At 36.5% G+C, this 20078-nt stretch overlaps 1 protein-coding gene across 5 annotated transcripts in view; it reads right to left on the minus strand.

Annotated features, from left to right (window-relative positions):
* Positions 1-20078, minus strand: part of SLC9A9 (solute carrier family 9 member A9) — a 213233-nt gene that overhangs the window by 84988 nt on the left and 108167 nt on the right. For all 5 annotated transcript variants that reach the window (XM_027811790.2, XM_005443656.4, XM_055724067.1 and 2 more), the window contains 3 exons: positions 15227-15340; positions 13317-13428; positions 7424-7577 (listed from right to left, as the gene is read on the minus strand). In XM_027811790.2, coding sequence (XP_027667591.1) covers positions 7424-7577; positions 13317-13428; positions 15227-15340 — 380 coding nt within the window. The remainder of the gene's footprint in view (positions 1-7423; positions 7578-13316; positions 13429-15226; positions 15341-20078) is intronic.

Raw genomic sequence — 20078 nt, forward strand, 5'->3', positions numbered from 1 at the left:
GTAACAACATGAGTCCAGTTATATCACCACCTCTCCCATCAATCCCACTCATACTGATTTCTACAAATCTAGTCTTGAAGAAGATAATTTTCTTTTATAACTGATTTGATAAAGGAGAGTTAATAAAGATATCCAGATGCTACAACCATATAACGGCAAATCAGAATGTAACTGTGGCAGAACTCAGAAACAGGTACATTTTTAGTAAGAAAGACTTGTGTGTCATTATAAAAAAAGGAAGAAAATATCAATCTTTATAACTGGAAAAAATACAGTCATGTAGGCAACACTATCCACCTCGTCTAAACCAATCTGTTACTCCTTTGATTTAAAATGCATTCTTCTTTGCTCTTATGCTGTAGATAAGGAAGGTTCCTACTCAGCACCTCCTGTTCTGGAGCCCTGAGGCTCAGTCGTATTTTTACCACCATTTCAGCCTTTGAGATTTCTTACCACAACAGCTTTCTAAATGAGGCAGAACTCTTTCCAAAGCCCACAATATTATTGTGGCTTTTTTTTTTTATTTTTAATTTGAAAGACCTCTTCTGGGAAGCAGAAAGAACAACTTTGGAAGCTTAAAGTACAGACCAGATCTGATCAAAGCTTCTTACTTGGCAGTTGGTGGGAGCTGCCACTGTGGCATTGCAAACTGTCCTTGTGCAGCATCTCCTTGAACACAGCTGAGCACAGGGAATACTACTATAGCATTTGGGAATAAAGAAAAGAATGTTTTTGTTACTGGAACTGCAGCAATATGATACTGGCTAAGGTCATGTTGTTAAGTTGCTCTAATCATAAAGTTTTGTCTTTCAGCAGTCTATAACCAGTTGATAAAGGGCTGGTATAAACACAGATTAACTCTACCAACCAATTCGCTTTTTTATAGACAGTCATGGTCACAGCATTTAGCCCCACTGCCCACCCACATCCCTGATGTGATATTCTGGTAAACATACGCACCACCTTTGTCTTTAATATTGCAGTAATGGATTAAAGTGTTGGGTACTGAATGAACCAAAATCTTGATTTCTTGAAAGAACAGCTTGTCCATGAAACATCTTTATTGTAAAGGGATATACTAGCATACTCAATGACGTCGAACTCTGCTGGCTTATGACTTTTGGGTGCTGATGTCTGCTGAATGGTCATTTCCTATTGTGTTCAGTGAATTTGCAATAGGTGAGAATTTAGGAGTCAGGAGTGTTTTGACCTTCCAAATTTACACTGTAATGCTGAATAATGTTATAATTTCATGTTTCAGATGTGATATATTCAAATGTTTTGGATACAGTCCTATGATGTTTCTTCCTTTTTCATTTAGAAAACAATGCTGTAGCCATACCACAAGGAAACCCCCACAAAAGAATCCAGTCTGTTTATGTTTTATGGTGGAACTTACAAAAGTGGAGCAACAAAAATCAGAATAAAACTGTGTAAAAAGTTTTTTAAAAAATTTACTTTGCCAAAATAGCAATGTAACATATTGCATAACAGTTGGTAATAAGTCCTCCAGTAGGTGTTTCTGTAACTTTCAGCCTGAGTTTTTACATTCTGTCAGTGTTATTCAATGCAGATTTATTGTCAAAATAGATACAGGTAGACCCCTATAGGGAGTATGTATTTGAGTTGGTTGAATGATTCGGTCTATGAAGAATAAATAGAAGGACCCTTGAGACAACTCTTTTTACTTTAGCGGCTTCATATCAATGATACAGTTATGTCTATATGTAATCTGGAAATGATTTTTCCTTTCAGTCATTACTGTAGATCTGGACTGGGCTGGGGGGTTACTGCATGCTTGACTCTTGCAAATGGCAGATTTTGGTTTTGTTTGTGCTGATAACAATATTGCTCCCAGTTTACCTGCACTCTACTCCTAGCCAGCCAGCACCATTTCCCATACACAACAGAAAAGAGTCTCCAGAGCAATGATATCCTATTTGCTTATGTACTTGTTTCAAAGAGATCTAAGGACTCTTAATTTGTAGGACATAAATCCTGTTCTCTTCCTGTTTCACACATTAGATTGGTTTTCCAGTTACGTTTTTTTACACTTGACTCATTTCTATGTGTTGTGTTCTCAGAGATTACTGACTTTGTTAAGTTCGGCTGTTTTTACGCTAGTGTAGTGTGAGTGAATGACCAGCTGCTGTTCACCATCAGAGACCTGGCTCCAGCAATGCAAAGAAAGTTTTGGAACTGTATAACCTTGACATTTTTAGGTTTAGTTTTGCCTGGATGGGCAAAGAGAAATATCTGTCTGTAGTTATAACGATGGAATCTGAACAGTGAAAAAAATAAGCAAAGCTCTGGGAAATCTCCGGAGGTGAATCTGAAGGTTTGGGTCAATTAGAAATTAGGGAAAGCAATAGCTGAATTTTAGAAGAATAATTTGTTTTGATTATTTTAATTTCCTAGGTTGGTGTTTTCTCATAGAAAAGTGCAATGAAGAAATGCTCTTGCTGAGAATCTAAGTTTGGACAGCCTTGGTCATCCCCAGAAAAAGTGGTACACCAGGCATCTGTCATTAGTATTTAGAGAAAGTTAGAGGTCTGGAAGTGAAGTTTTATGTGAACTAGAGCTGGCATCTTTTTAAGGGCAGCCAGGCACATAGATATAGCCAGTTTCTAAAGTACATATCAAAGGCAATGGTCAGATAGGCACAGTATTCAAAGTTACTATTCGATGCTGCTTAGTGTTTATTTAGGATATGGAATAAAAATCTCATTATTCACTGAAGAACTGTTGCAAAGAGATGTACAAAGAGTCTGGAAATCCCCTGACAAACATTTATAAAGGAGGTGATGATAAACACGCAGGACCTAATACCTAGCATAGGACATGTTTTATTAATAGCTTTGTATTTTTGCTCTGCCTGTCAGGAGAATCCTTTATCCCCAAACTTCTCATTGCAGTTTTACTGTAATATGTAGCTCTCTATTTTTAATCAGAGTTTGGGGAATGAAGGGAGATATATATCCGAAAGTATTAGCAGGTAATACTCAACATCTCTGAAGGCACATTTGTTGCATACTTCAGTTTGACTGTGAACTGATGCTTAAATGGCTATCTTTGTTTAACTGTTGATGTATCGTGATATTATTCTCATACGTGGATGCAGACTTACTAATTGTCTGCCAAGAGCAGTATATTGTAGTCCTTTCTCATGGGGAGTAAAGGCAATTTTTTCTAGTTATAGGTCTCAGATAAGCCAAAAGACAACGTATTATTTAGGAACATGGTACAACAAATTCTGCTCTCAGAATGCCAGCTGATAACACTGTTATGGACTGCGCATATGACACTTTGCTCAGAAATATGTTACTGTGCCAAAGAACTGGGAACATCTAAATAGGACCTGATTTTCAAAAAGGGAACACTCAATACTTCCCGAAATGCAGAGCTTCAGGTATCTAAAACAGGAGACGGTTAAAATAAGACATTTCTGAAAATGTATGTCTCATTCTTTTAAAACAAAGTTAAAAATATTCAGACTTTTTCAAGAATTTTAAGACTCATTTTGAAGGTTACTCTGTATAGGTAAATATACTAGTAAAATAATGAGAATAATTGGCATGGATTTCTTTTAAAATTGTATTTTGACGTATAGACACATGCAGACATAAATTCTTCCATTAGAAGGTCACATTTACGAGGCTTTAAGAGCCTTTCTTGGATTCAAGCTATAGTTTAAGTAGGAGCATATGTTTTGATGTAATTTCTTTGTTAAATGAAGGGACCTAGAACTGTGAACATTAATAAACATTAATAAACTTGGGTGAACTCCTGGGATCTATTTAAGCTTCCTTTTATAAGCTGGCCTCTGCAACCTTGTGAGAGAGTTGAGTGATATTGCTGCATTGAATGGGAGATGGAAATGGGGCCTTTTCAATAGCACATGGTTAGTTTTGATAATACATCTTATTGTTTGTTTTGGCAACAGTTTGCAAGGGTTGTATAAGCCATACATATTACTGAAATAAATCAGTTGGTAGTTATCTATGAGGACACATCTTCATCTTTTCTCTAAAAATAGTGACATATTATATTTACATTAAATTGAATTTTAAATGACAAAAAAGAAGATCTGATGCTGTTGCTGTGAGGAAAGATGGAAGATCATGAAAATTCCAGTTATGGGAAAAAAGATTGACTTTTCAGAAAACTATTACTGTTATTATTTTTAAATTGTCATTGTTCTACCCTCATACTCTGTTGATATATGAGGCAGTGTAAATTATGGAGAGTGCAATAAATCATTGAAACATAGTATAATATGTAGACGGCAATATACAACAAGGTGGCTGTACAGATCTTGAACGCTGTCTTTTACCTTAACTAACACTGTAATGCATTATGGTAAATGGTAAATATATTAGTGTTAGTTATTGGTGATTTATGTTATTTTTACATATCTTCAACTTAATGGATGGTAGATGTATTTACGTTTTAAAACCAAAATGTGAATAAGTTGGTTTGTAACATACACACTCAAGTACTTATCTCTAGGATAAGGCTGACTTGATCAACCCTGAGAAGCTGATTGTTGCATATCCTGAACTACCGATAGGAACTGTGGCGTATTCCATGTTAGCTAGAATGGGCACAAATTAAAAAACATGTGAATAAGATTCAATTAATCCAAGTAGTATCAGAAATAACATGTTCCTCTCTGTCATCCTTTTTAATGCCTCCTCTTCAATTAAATAATTACCTGCTAGATACTCATATTATGATGAAATAGTAAATTGGCAAAAAAGCACGCTCAGCTTTAGACTGTTATTTGCTTGAACCACTGTATTTTTGACCATTCCTGTCTCCTGAGAAGGTTTACCTATACAGCAACTTGTAGCATATGTAGGGAAACGCAGTGTGGTCACTGTGACCTTAACACAGCCGTTCATATATTTTCCATTTCCTGTAAGTACTTAATTTTTATAAGGTGAATAACTTTATTTCTACTTGTTTAGATTAACTGATCTAGCACTGTGCTTTGGAGTGAACAGCAGTGGTAAATCTGGCTCCTTAAATCACTGGGAATCACACAGAAGTGATTTCAAACTGCCCTGGGATGGTGCCTGATGTAAGTTCACACCAACTGAACACTTCGGGGGTAGTCTGAGACTAGTCTCCTCTGCTGTACTTACAGACATAGTTGCAGCATTTCACTGGCTTCATCCCTTTGTTCTGTAATGGGTGACATCCTAACCCATTCCAATGAATCTCTTTGCAGACAACCATACAAACTCATAGAACACTTTCTCTTGGCTTTGTGAGGAGAACCCTCCAAACTAGCATGAAAAATGCAATCTCTTCCTTCTAGTTTTATATATAAAAATAGTGGGGATAGATGCATCTCAAAATTGCCATTGGCACAGGTGCAGGCATACTGGGGCTAGTACACCAAGCAAGGTGGTGTTGGAGCAGCCCCATAACTCCCGCAGCAAACCCAGGTTTGCTAGAATCCATACAAGTATCAACTGGCATGAACTACCACCACCTTTAAATACAAATACGTAGCAAGTGTACTTAAGACTAAGATGACAAATGCTGGTAGCTAAGGACAAAATTCCATGTTGAGGTGTAATAAATTATAAAGACAATTAAATATTTTCAGTAGAAACAGAAATCAGAGTCTCAAGATAGACCTGTTTAATTACAAATGTATTTAAAGTATTATCTTAGTTTGACCACACTCATAATTTATGAAGCTGTATGTTCTGATGTCAAGAAATTAAGTGGGAATTGCGAACCCAATAGCTTTATAGTAAGAAAATCTATATCCCAGTTACAAAATGAAATTATTTGATTGGTAAATCTGCCTGGCAGACCTGCTGGGATTCAGAGGAGATACTCAAAGTGATGAGCATTTCAGACCAATAATGACTGTCTACTTTCAGCATCTTTGGCAAAATCTATTGTACAGGTGGGTAAAGAAAGAAGCACCTGCTTGCATTAAAAGGTATAAATATGAGTCAGCCCCTCACCTGTGCTCTTGTGGGTCTTCCTACCTCTGGGTAGTACTAAGTAGCAGAAGAAATACCATTGCATCCAATTAAATTGCTTGTGTTGCTGAAAGCACTTGACAATGTTCCTTTAAAAATTACCTAGACCAGGCCAGGTATCTAGTGACCTAAGTCCTTAGGCTAGACACGTGACTGCTGCCCAACCCCTTTTTCCCTTACTATATACTTAAAATTATTCCTTAATCTCCTATTATAGTAATACAAATGGATTTGGTACACAAGATGTAATAATAACCCTTCTCACCCGCATTTCTGTTGCTGTATAGAGCATCTCTATTGCTGACTGACAGTGAAAAAGTGGCAAATCTCAGAAAGATGGCTGATAGCGGCAGAGTATATCCAAACTGTAATGAACTTGACTGACATTATGGAATGTAAGAGAGATGTCATGAAAAAGAATCAAACTGTCATAAAAATAGAATCCCTCCACATTGCATATGGATTTCCTGCATTTTATGTTTATACAGTACACTTGTATGCTAGTCCTTATTTTGCCTGCAAGCTTTTATCTGTGCTCTTTGTTGAAGATTCAATTTAGTTATCTTCAGCAGTTATTTTATAGCAACTGTCTGTCATGAAGGCTTGTTAATCAGATATAATTTTGTAAACAAGGAAAGTATATGCTGTATATAGAATAAATGATTAGGAATTGTGAATTGCAAGCCTATCTTGATACTCAGGTTTTCTTTGGAGACCTTATGAACTGTGGCAGTGAGATCTAAATGGATTATGAGGTAGCCAGAACTCAGTAATGGCATTACACTCTTATTGCTAAAAGCAAGGTTTCAAAAAAGCACTCTTGGCAGGACACTACATTTAAATTAGATGCTCTTTATTTCAGCTTTCTATTTCCCTCTCTTTTCTCATTTAACCTCCCTTGTCATTCATTGCTTTTTGTGAATACAAGTGACTACAAAGTAATTTAAAAAATAATATAGTGAAGAGGCTTATATAAAATGATGCATAATAAATTAATGGCTGAATGATACACCAGTGCAGGTAGGTTTTTCTAGTATATTCACATTATAATCAGAAATACATTATTTATGACATGTTTGTGTAATAAATACACATTTTTAGATGAGGGCAAAATCTGCTTTTACAGCTCTTTCTTCAACAGCGAGAAGGACACTAACATTTATTCATAGTGTTTAAAAGGAACAGTAGTGAAACAAACTCTTAGGAAATAAGGATGGGTCTGACCTAGGTCCAGACTTGGGAAGAACCTGTTCCTTGTGGTCTGGAGCCTCTACCAGGTAGCCAAATACTTCCTTTGTGCTTGTGAAATTCCATTAAAAAGCATATAAATAAGCCTTAGAAAGCTGCAGGAATTTAGTGATTGATCTGTAGTGATTGCATTCTATTTTGTTAGTTATTATTTTAAAGAGAATACTAACCTGATTTGAAGCCATGTAAGCATTGGTGTTGTGCCCCCACCAAATACCCAGACTGTGAAAAATACGATCAGCAGTGCTGTTGTAAACATCATTTGTTTGGGCTGGGACTTTGTGTCTCGAATAGCCAATGCGAATGCTATTGCACCACGTAAACCTGGAAAAAAAAGGACAATGATGAACTTAATGTGATGGAGAAACAGAATTTTAGTCTTTTCCACCCGGACCCAATTCCAAGGGCAGAGGAAGTTTTCAGACCATGGCCATACTTATAAAATGCTGAATTGTGCTAATTGAAAGGATGGTGTTTAATGCATTGTGAGCAACTTTGCAGCAGTGGACAACGAAACTACTCTCATATTCACATAATATTTACACGTTTGTTTTACATCCACTGTATTCTCTGTCTTGAATAATTGCAAATTAAATAGTAATCTGGACTTTATGATTCTCAAAACAAAAATTTATTCCTTGTGTTGTTTTACTGACTTCAGTAGGACTACTCATGAAATTAGGTGCAAGTGAGAACAAGGGTTGGTATTAAAACCTGTACCCATATAGGCTACCTATTTCTTGCTTGAAAAAATAGAAAAATTCTTTCAAATGCCTTTAAAATCTTTCAATGTGATAAGACCAGTCAAAAATAACCATGACTTAAAACCAATGGATAGTTTTTAAAAGATGAGTTTAAGTATCTGAAAAGGGGGATGTAAAATAATGTAAATTTAGACACTGGCACAGGTTGCTCAGAGCAGCTGTGGGTGGATTCCCCAGCCCTGGCAGTGCTCCAGGCCAGGCTGGACAGGGCTTTGAGCAACCTGGTCTAGTGGAAGATGTCCCTGCCCATGGCAGGGCGTTGGAACTAAATGATCTTTAAGGTTCCTTGCAACCCAAACCATTCTATAATTCTATGATTTTCAGCTCTTGGTGTGCTTGAAAAATTATAATAGTTGTAAAATTATACACCTACAGAGACTGAATAAACAAAAACTTACAAATATGGAGAAAACAGCTAACTGTGAGTTTAAAAAAGCCCCACAGGTAGTAATAAGCTAACTAAATAGGTCTTCATAGAGTGACACTTTTAAAAAAAGAGGGGAGAAATAGCCTGCTAGTGTCTCCAGCCCTCTGAATGCATAGTACAAATAATATTCTGTATTTTCCAATGCTTTTTATTTATAAATTTAAATTTAATTCATTGTTTTCTTAAAAAAAAATTCCACAAAATAAGTGTAGAGAGCAAAGCCATTACATGTATGCAATACACGCTGAATCCAAAAAGTACTTTGCAAGTACAGAGATGCTAAATATAATAATTAAACCTCTTGTAAGGCACTGATGGTCTATACAGAATCATTTAATCAACTGCTAAATGCAGCTATTTTTGGAGTAGAACTTCAAACTTCTTTAAGATTATATAGCTAGAATATGAATTTTTTGGTATAGAAAATGGACAGTTTATCTAGAGAACAACACAAAGCCATTTCTGCAAGGAAGTACCGGACTGTAGTTACACTAGCTGAAAATGGTCAGTGGCAGCAGGTTTAAAATCTCTGTTTTTATGAAAATAATACCGCAGTCGACAAGTGGGCTTGTCCTTGACTTTGCTTTTATGTAAGAGACATCTCTAAGGATGTACATGCTTTACTGCTTTCTTATGGAAAAAAACTATCAGCTCATTTTAAACAGGTATCTGAGGAGTGAATGAATCACTATTGAAATGGTCTTTTTCCAGTGGTTATAGTGGTAATGCTAGATGACTAGCCCAGATTAAATGCTTAAATTACTGGTGGCTGCATTCTTGTGGAAAACAATGCTGCTTTCCACAACCAAATCATAATGGTACATGCAATATTAAATCTAGAACATCTCTTTTGGTAAGACAGAATATAAAAAAAAAAGTTAATTAATATGTCATTAAGACTCTACTTCTTGAGTGGTGGACTGGGTATTTCTTCAGCTTAGAGAAACAGTGAGTGTCTTCATTGCATTTTTCATTTATAAAAGGCTCAACGTGGTCTGTAAGAGCTAATTCAGTTTCAACTAAACCCATGTCTAAAGTAAAATAAATATTCAAGCAAAACATTTGCTTCCGACTAAAGCAGTGGGAAGCAGATGAATATAACCTGAAATGTACACTCAATAAGAAGCAAGGAACACTATTGCATATATCAAAATACATTCCAGGCAACAACAAAACAAAGGAAATTTTAAGAGCTTCAGAAAATGGTAAGATGCTGAAACAAACTGAAGATAAGGCAGGTTAGGTTTTCTGTGATACCTCAGGGAAAAATACTAACAAAACACAATGGAATTATTGGCTCCAATGGACATTGATACTTCAGCGACACCTGGGTGAGAGTGGCGTGGTGGAAGGAAAATGGTCTGATGCACTGCTAACAGAGATCCTCTCCCCTCATCTTTCAGAGATGCCACACTGACAGCAGCTCCAGATCTGTGCTGTGATCTATTGATCCTTTGGGCTCTATCACAGATTTTCTGCCAGATTTTTCTGCTAGCTGTGCCAGCCATTAGGGACTCATCTTTAAGAGATATTCTTTAATGTGTCAAGGCCTCCAAAGAAAAGCACTTCCAGGGTTAAACTTCCGAGACCCACAGAACAGAACAGGTGTGTCCTATTGGGCTGTTCTCCATCCTTTGCTCATACTCCACAAACACAGATCTCTGAACCCATCCCTCTGAAGAGCCTTTGAGGGCAGTAGTGTTTGTGGATAGCATGGAGAGAATCAGCCAGGAAAGGAGACATTCTGTATGTAGATCTGGTGTTTTGGTTTCAACTGTAGTTCTCTGCTCTTTTCTTCCTTGCTTTCTTCTCTCTTTAGCAGATTTGGTTTTGTATCTGTTTCCTTGGAAAAGTTCACTTTGACACTTCCCACCACCATGTATGTACGAGTGTGCAGATGTAAATGCCTGCACAACAGCTGCCTGTACACAGGCATTCTTTCTCATTTTTCTTCTGCATTTATGTTCCACCCTTTCAGACTCTACTGCTACTGTAATGCCTAATATTAAGAGCAACCACCCCTGTAGCCCTCTGTCCCACAAGCCTCTCGCTGATTTACATGGTGTAGAGAAGAAGCACAGTAAAACGTAAATAAAGATATTGTAAGAAGAGTGGAAGATGCAGTACTGTATCTGTTAAATAGTCCCCTCCTGGTCATGTGGCAGTGATGCCCAAATATCAGATTTGTTATTGCCGTTAATAAGTCTATCTGGATCCATTTAGTTTCCTTCCCTTTTAAGTTTACTGCCATTTAAAGGCATTATAACAGGGTCTGAACTGAAAGGAGGCATTTTGCATTTAGCGTAGACCACTAGTGTACAGTGATAGCTCCCTTACAATTTAAGTCCTTGAAATACTTGTTTTTCACATGAGCAGAGGCTGCTGGCCTGCTCCGTTTTAGCTGATGTTGAACTTGATTTGAGAAGCTCAGGCTTATTTATACGAAGAGTAATTTAGTTTTGATTTACAATAGAATATTATCAGCAATCATGATTAAACGTAGTTGTAAAAGTGAATTTATCCTCTGTAATGTGTTGTTAGCGTGGCAGAAGCAGATGAAGAATGTAATAAATCAATATGCTACATAATCCACTTCCAAGTCTAACTCTTTTACCTTTACTAAAGTATATTAATACTCCTCAGAAAGTATAATTTAATGACTTCAGTAGATTTCTTTGCAGAGAAAGGTATACTCAAATTCTAATTTACAATGTACTTGCCTGACCTTAATTGCTTTTTTCAGACTTTGAAATTCATGGTGATTATGGCAGTAAAACTCAGTAAAGCAAGCAGTAAATGTTTGGTACATCTGGTAATGATATGACGGAAAACAAAACTAACTCAAAATTAATTGTTCATTGTGTTCACACATCATGAGTGTGTGATGCTGCAGTGAATGAAGCCCAGTTTAACCTCTGTGATTGACTAGAACCTGATGCTATATCAGAATATTGCTGCTGATCTCGTGTAGGCAAAAAGCACCTTCCTCCAAATGCAAATTCAATGCCTTGTTTCCTCATATCAGAAATATGTTTCTCTTGTGGCAGTTATTGCCTTTGTTTATCACTATATACAGTATGATCAGTTTATAGTAAGTAAGAATGCTACTAGTAAATAAGCACAAATCTTAGTGCATATTAATAAGTACAATTACACAGAAAATCCATGTATCTGAAGTGTTCTGTGAAGTGTGAAGATGCTGGCATTGTAAGAGGCAGTCAGTCTTTATTGCTCTACTTGCAGATGATGCCATTTACTTTTTTTAAGGTTGTAAAGACATTTTTCTCCACAAAATACAGTGTTTCTTCGAATACAGTTAAATTACTTTTCTGAGCATTTTAACATTTACATTTTACAAGTTTTCAATACTACTATTTTCAGTTCTCAGCTGCCAGATTGTACTGGAAAGCTAACGTGTGAGTGTGAGTTCTCACATTCAGTTGTTGGCTGCAGGCTACTTTCTGCTCCTAGTTCTGTGCAGAAGAAACTTGCCTGGAGAGAAAATGAGGACAGAAGTGTTGAAGGATAAGATATATTTTAGAAGATTTTTTAATTCTATACTTTATCTGATGAAATATGAAAGCAAAAATGGAACCCAAACCCCAGATAATTAGTGATATGAAGCTATTTTTCATGCCGTTGTTTAGTTGACCACCTGCTAGCTAGAGTGATCTACATATGCATCTTAACGGCTAACGATTGTAGGTGAGTAGGCGGTCTGAAAGCCGGTTCCTAATGGATATATGTCATCATCTCTCACTACAGTCTAGCTGGTATTAACTGACATTTTCAGTGGCAGCTTTTAGCAGAAGGATTGAATGGATATAGAAATGAACTGCTGTGTTGCTCTCTAGGGAGATGGAATTACACAGGCATAAATGAGGCACCCTGATGTGGAGTACTGATGAGGGAGCTTGAAGTGTGGTGCATTGTATTTTACATGTTATCTGGCTAAATAGATCAGTGTACATCAAGGCTGTCAATCAAAAACTTTTCTCCATAAAAATTTGCAATAGGTTTCTGTAGAAAAAGTAGGAAAATTAAGAAAAAAAAAAAAAAGTGTTGACTTTCTAATTATAGAAAATTATTTCATAAAAGGCATTGGGGGATCTGTGTTTCTGTCTCTTACTGAAAAAGTGTTCTTAGTTTATAAGTGAGTTTTTCCTAACTAGCACCAGAAAGACAAGTAGAAGTATTTCTAGCTTGTGCAAGTCCAAAAATACAGAACCCAGCTGAGATCTTAACAGTTCAGGGGATGATGTACAAATCGGAGTAGAACAGGGCTCCCTCTTCTGGATTTTTTTTTTCTTTTAACATTTTAAAATTAACCAGAGTTAAAACTAATAAAATCTGAATTTGGAAAATGAAGTAGTCAAAAATCAGGCTGGAATATATATAAAAATGTCTGTGGTATGGAGGTCTCCTATTTTCACGTTTCAAACTAAAACTGATCCTGAAGTAAAGCAACGGCCAAAGATAGTGTCTGATTTGAGTATCGGTACTAACACCTTCAAAGTTGGGTATCTATTTGCTGGTATGTAAAACATGCTGTCAGGTATACTACAGGCACCTCTAAACCAACACAACATACGAACATGATATTCCCAAACTATGGAAGTGTAGACAGATGTGGGACAATGGGTTGAAAGACTGGCTTCCTGGGTGGTAGGTTTCCAGAACGTTAATTAAAATAGGCCCAGAGCACAGTGAAGTTGATGATAATACATTAATTTGCTTCAGTAGCTTTGAAGAGACTACCTTGAGTTTGAAGGTAATGACTTCTTTGTGATAGATGTGGCTTTTTCTCGTGATAGATGAATATCTTTGTCAATTGTTAAATATGGACAGAAAAAATATCAAAATAGCACTTACCTGAAAACATCATCATGTGCTGAAAGTTCCTGGGAATCTTTTGTTTTCGACCCAAATTCAAAAGGAATGAAAGTGGGTATATGTTGCAAGCTCTTGCTACAAAAACTGCCACCTAGAAGGTTAGATGCTAAGGAAAATGGTGGAGGAACTACTGACATAACCGGTTATCTTAAAGCCAATATTTCTCCAAAGTTATTTTAAAAGAGTAATTAAAATGAATATGAGATTACTTCATATTTTACATGTCAGATCCTTCTGGTTCCAATTTCATTATAAAACTGTGCAGTGACAGAGATTGTCTTCCCCAGACCTCCTGGTTTTATGTTCATCGTTACACATCCCACTTTAATCACTCTGCTTTTACTCATCATATTTGTATCACACGTGGCTTCATCTTCAGCCCTTCAGTAAAATGCCCACCATCAATTGCAGAGATGGCATTATCTCCTTGAGCAGCAATTTGCAAAGAATAAATGCACTTTTGGACATGATTATTACTTTCCTATTTCCTGACAATTCATATTGTCTATATCCAGCACACTTTGCTTTTTTTTTTTTTTTTTTTTTTTCTTCTTTCCCTTTTTCTATGGAGATTTTTTGAAAGGAGTTCTTTATTACTTCTCTGTGGAACGATCACAAAAGTTGCCTTAATTAGAAACATGAGGCTATTTCAGATTAAAAAAAAAAAAAAAAAAAGAGCTCCTTATACATGCTTTTAGCAGGTTCCACCCTCCCCTTGTCTTGTGACTCTTAGGACTCAATTACAGCACTCTTAGTCTGACACATGCTGTGGACTGTAGAACAGATGAAGTACTCGAGTGGCAACATCTGTATGCATCATATCTGCTGGGCCAAGAGCTGCTTAAAGCTCCTATGGACATAGGACAAGATGCATTAGCAGTGGTTACTTCTCATGCTCTGTGCTCAGCTGTCCAGTGCAACCCTGTTCAAGTCTGTTGGCTCTTAGTGAGAAGAAACAATAAAGCCAGGTCCCTGCAGTGCTCTACAGCACCGTCCCCATCTGGGGTGCTGAGCGCTGCTCCCATGTTCAACTGCCTTCCCACGTGAGGAGTGCAGGACACAGGATTGTACTTGCCTCGTGGTGGTGGGGTGCAACCCAACCTGCAGCCAAGGGAGGAGCGGTGAAGTTGTTATTATTCCTTTGGAAATTACATGAAAAAATTACTGCCAGTAAACAGTAGGATTCCAACTTTCAAAGCTGTTAGATTTCATCAGGAGGCGATAAGCAAAGGGCTGCTGCTCTGAGCCAAAAAACCCATTGTGGAAATTATCAGCGTGAAAAGAATCTATGCCACTGTACAAGAAAGTAACAGATTTTTTGAGAAACCATGGCAGAATTAAAGACACAGACTCTTTTTCTTACCAGTCTCTTAGGCCCATGATGTTGTAAATAAATTCACATACACTAGAGATATCAAATACAAAGAATGAAAAAATTCAGCAAGGCAGAACTGTTTGTGTTTTAAGGACTTAATCATTTAAGTAGCTTTGGGGAAATTCTGCTTATGGCACACATCTGCCTGGAAGTGGCTTTGTGGATCTGCGCTGGCTCTGGACAGGCAAAAAGATTTTGTGTGCCTGTACCTGTCCCCACAGATGTGTCCCACTACACATCCCGATTTCCCACCCTACTTGTAAACCAGTGGTAAAAGTTACCCAGCTGGTTTAAAGCTGTTTGCCTTGTAGCAGATCTTTTAAACAGCAGCTATCAAAAGCCCATGTACTTACATGCATTGAGCTAGTTATTGAGATATATGTAATAAAGACGATTGCCTCTGGACTTGACAAAGAATTGATTTAGGATTTAAGGAACCGAGTGATTTTCTTGTTATTTTTTCCCACATTGAGCACGCATGTACATAGACATAGTTCTTTAAAGCAAAGGATACAAATGCACCAAATATGAAGAGAGGACTGAAGATATGATTTTGAAATGTGAATAGTGCGAGTCCCATGTAACAGAAGATGACATTCTCAGCCAAAAAATTCATGAACTCGAACAACTTAAACAAGAGAGAAAGAACATAATTATGACTCATGTCTGTAACTAACTATTGTTTATCACCAGGTTCTCTTGGAATACAGAACTGTTCACATGAAAGGAACACAAATCACACCTTTCGTAAGGGTGGATTTTAAAACCATCTAATTTTCTATACATTATATGCGGTGTCTTTCAGCTTTAAAATTCATAGTTGCTTGCATATTTTTCTCTGATTTGTGTATGAAAACTTGATATGGACAACTGAATAAAATACATAAACAGCAAGTAAGTTATACAAGCTCCAGTGCAAACTGAAGGGAAGCTGAGGGAATTTAACTTCATTGTTTACACAGGTGAGCCTGGGAAACTCACCTCCTGGGAAAATCTGTGCTCCAGATTACACAGGTGATTATGCGTAATACTGGATGGGGTACGGGTGCACCAATGCCAAGAGAGAAAAAAAATAATTTCCTAAATGGACTTTTAAGAACCTGTGCCTTTAAAATATAACATGATCTTTTTTATTACCACAAATATTATCCTGCAGATGAAGACTTTTATTACACTGTATGGACATCAATATCAATTACTCATTTCAAACCAAACTATTTAAAATATCATTTAAACGTATTATAAAATGAGCTTAAAATACATGATTACGGTAGGATTTCTTCTGTGAAAAAACAAGCAAAGCCAAAATATCCGTCTGCCTTGAGGGGATGTTCTTGATTGCATTTTCAGCTGATTATATAAAAACTAATAAAAGAAATTTTCATATCCACATCTGGAAAAAATAAATCATTGCTGCCAAATAACTAGAGAGGAGAGAAAAAGAGGTCTTTTCACTTCTGAAAGTAACTTTTGGGCTCCAGAGGCTACACTAACAAATCCTGATGCAGAACTGGGGCCGAAGTTTGTCAATCTGTCTACAGCCAGTCATACATCATTATCCTGAATGTTACTGTGGAGATACTTTATTCATCCTCAATGGGCTTATGTATTTTTTGTAACATGTTTGTGTTTCTAAAAATAAATATCCAATAACAGTCACTAAGATCTAACAAAGGAAAAATGAGACTTGTCAGAATCATTATTTAAAAGAAATTTCAGAGGCAAAATGGTATAAAACCCAGTAGTATACGGGAAGATATTTCGGACCCATGGCAGCACCATCAGTTATCCCGAGCGCACGTCCCATAGCCCCCGTTTTGTGCTGCAATGCTGAACAACATGAAAACAAACACAAGAAATATTTGCAAGTTAGTAGACTTAAACTATTTAACTTAAATTTAAATGAGAGAAACCAATTGTCAGAAAACCTCTAAGTATGGAATCTTGCAACCCACAGAAATTATTATGGTAAATCTTTCAATTTTGGGAGCAAACATTATCCCACTTCTTCATGGGAATATCTGATGCATTTTTCTAATTCTTTAAACAATGTATCAGGAGCGTTGTGACAGGACCTACATATATATGTATATAGAGATATATATATGTGTATACGTAAAAAATCTTTTGATGGAAGGGTACTGCTATGAGGAGCCACAACTCCAGACTTTAGTTGTTGGGGTAAGATAAAGGTGCTCCAGAGGTTTTAAGGCTGGATGATACTTCACTCTTCATTTAAGGAATCTCATTCAAGACTTAGAGAAATGTAAAGTAGATCTACTATTACTGCATTTTAGAAACACAGTTTCTGAAACTGATTTTCCAAACTTATTGTTGACATACTTTTTTTTTGAAGGAAAACAGATTTTGCTATTTCATTGCTTTTGCTGTGTATTCCTTCTCAATAATCTTCAGCAGTAAATTAAGGATTTTACTCTTGCCTGAAGTGCTTTCATGACATTACTGCTTTTAAACTTCTCACCCCTTGTCTCCAGCAACCTGGTTGAGATGCAAATGTACTACTTATTTCTTGTAAATTCAGTTTAGTGCATATTTTACATTTCCCTGTAACTTTACCTCTTTTTCTGGCTATGTGCATCCTGTTTTCTTCCTACTTCAATGCAGCTTCAAACCTCCAGAATAATTTCACTAAGTGATTCTTAAAGAGAAAATCCCTAATTCTTGACTGTGGTTCCAATCGACGTGAACAATATATACTTACTTCACTCACTGTGCCAATGTTTTCTGTGCAACCAGCATAAGCCTATTAGTTTTTTTAGCCTATAGTTACAGTGTATGTAGCAGTTAGCCATGTCATCTAAGTCAGGTACGTGCAACACTGATGACATGGCTATCTGTTGCAGTACTTGAATCATATTGCTGGATGTTAACTTTTTGTTTGCAAGAGCAAATACAATTCAAATAGTATTTTTTTCCCTCTGTGAATTTTGGCGCTGAACTATGCTGCTTCCCCCCTCTGCCCCTTATCTCTACTTTTTTTGTATTTTGATCTTCCACTACCAGAGCACTGCCTACCTGCTAGAAGATTAAATCCAGATTAGTTTCCTTCCTTTGCATACCAAAAATCCAGGTGCTATTTCAATAGCTAATTTAGAGTAAGCTTCTTCCTATTCCAGACACAGCCACAATATGGTCTCTTATGAAAGATTCAGCTTCTTAGAATGGTAGAACTAGCTCATTAGCCTCATTCGATCTTCTGTATTCACCATATAGTTTGCTCTCTCTTTTAAAAAGTATATAACTCACACAACACATTTATTCATGGAGTGCGACCTATTCTAAATTCTCACCCTGAGCTGACAACAAAATATTAAAATATGTCAACTGCTTCAGAACTAGCTATTGTCATAAAAGAAGTGGTATCTGAATGCTTTTGCCGGGAACATGATGCTTGTAGATATAACACAAAATTTATCCACTGTCCTCTAGACTTCACTTTTATTCCTGTATTCAGCATAGTATTATTTTCAGTTTGGTTTTTTTTTAACTTCTGTGTTTTGTTCAACAGTAATACAGAGCCCTTGGAGATACATTAAGCACTCAACTGTCAGCGTTGTGCAATAGAAATCCGATCAGAACAAAACAAGTTATTCTATAAAGAGATTTTCTGAAAACCATGTTAAGAAACAGCTTCCATAGAAGCATTTCCCCAAATTGTCATGCCTTTCACACAAACATTTCTGTCATTATTTTAAAGATAGGATGTCGAGACCTTTTGAAGAGAAGCAGAGGAATAGGAGGAATAAGTTTTTATCCGGAATGTATAATTTCCTGGGACACCGAAGAAGTTCCAAGAAGAGCTGCATCACCACACAGGTTAGCCTCTGAAAAACATCCTTTTTTTGTCTCAGTGGCCATAAGCCAGGTCTATGCTATGCTATGGTCCATGGTCTGCTTAAATGCTACTCAAAAATTTTCCTTGTTTTGAAGGTACTTGCAGGTGGGATTACTTGCATTAAAAACAAAAAGGAAAACAGGATTAGAATACTAGATATTGAGTCATTGGAAGTGTTTTGTCTATAACTATAAATTCCCTTCCCTTGCCTCCTGCACAGATGACTAACTGCTTTCCATTCTAAATGAAATTGGCATTAAAATGCTCACATGCTGCATTTAGTTTCCCTAAGGGTACCAGCGAGTTATGCTAGCAACCATGTAAATACACATATAGTAATAATACGTGTTTTCTGTGTAAAATGAAAAAACCTCATTTGTAATATACCATTTTCACTTCTCCACGAAGTCTATAAGCCTGCTTATAGCTTTAAAGTAAGAGTTACAACAAATCACCAGTGTCAACACATTACAGAGCAGAGTATTAATTCCAAAAACACTGGTTCAGAACCAATTCAGGCACTTGGTTTAGGTGTTTAGCTCAGTGAGTCACTGAAACTGGGTGTATTTGCCTTGCTTTGGTTACTTTCTCTGTAAAAAGTGGATATTGCAAAAGATTTATATTAAAAATGTCTATTAAAATGGACATAACATTTATATTTTTAAAAATACATCATTCACCAAATACGCTTAGTTTTTGTATTATCGTCAGCCACTGTACGTATTAAGAGGGACTGCAAAAAATCAGTTTTCTGTTGGAACACCCTTCCAGGAAGAACTGCTTGCAGTTCAGTTCTCACTGGCAGAGGAAGGATTCAGTCCAGGTTAGCTACACCTTAAGACTTGCTGTAATCACTAAGTTTGTCTTATACTGATGTTTTATTTTAACTTAAGTGAAAATTTTTATGTGATATGAAAACTGTATTAGTTTTATCTTTTGAGTGAGATAAGAAAGCACCTTCTTTCTTCTCTTCCTTCCTTCCCTCTACCCCCACAGTTAAATTCAAGCCAATTAGACAAGCTATGCTACAATGGGTTTTGCAACTTGATCCATTTTATAGAACTATTTAAATTTTCACTGAGTGTTAGAGAGATTATCTAGGTAATTAATTAGTGCACCTGGAAGATGGGACGTGCTGAATTCCAATCTCAGGTGCAATAAAAATAGAATTCTTTAAAGGAGAGCATTAAAAGCACAAAATGAACATATTCTGTGCCACACTCCCCTTGTGATTGGGGAGATGGAAAGTGCAAGATTTCTCAAATCCTAATACTTTAAACAGTATATTTCATCTCAAGGGAATAAAGTTAGTATGAGAGTACTGAGTAAGAGCAGAATTACAAACATAATTCTTTCATCTCAAGGGAATAATGTTAGTATGAGGGTATTAGGTAAAAGCCAAATTACATCCACAACTTATTTCCAGCAAAATTCAGTGGATTTTATTCACTGATAGCAACATTATATTTTTTCACTCGATTTAATACCTGCGGAAGGAATGTCATCCACC

This window comes from Falco cherrug, chromosome 11 (assembly GCF_023634085.1).
Source record: "Falco cherrug isolate bFalChe1 chromosome 11, bFalChe1.pri, whole genome shotgun sequence".
NCBI lineage: Eukaryota > Metazoa > Chordata > Aves > Falconiformes > Falconidae > Falco > Falco cherrug.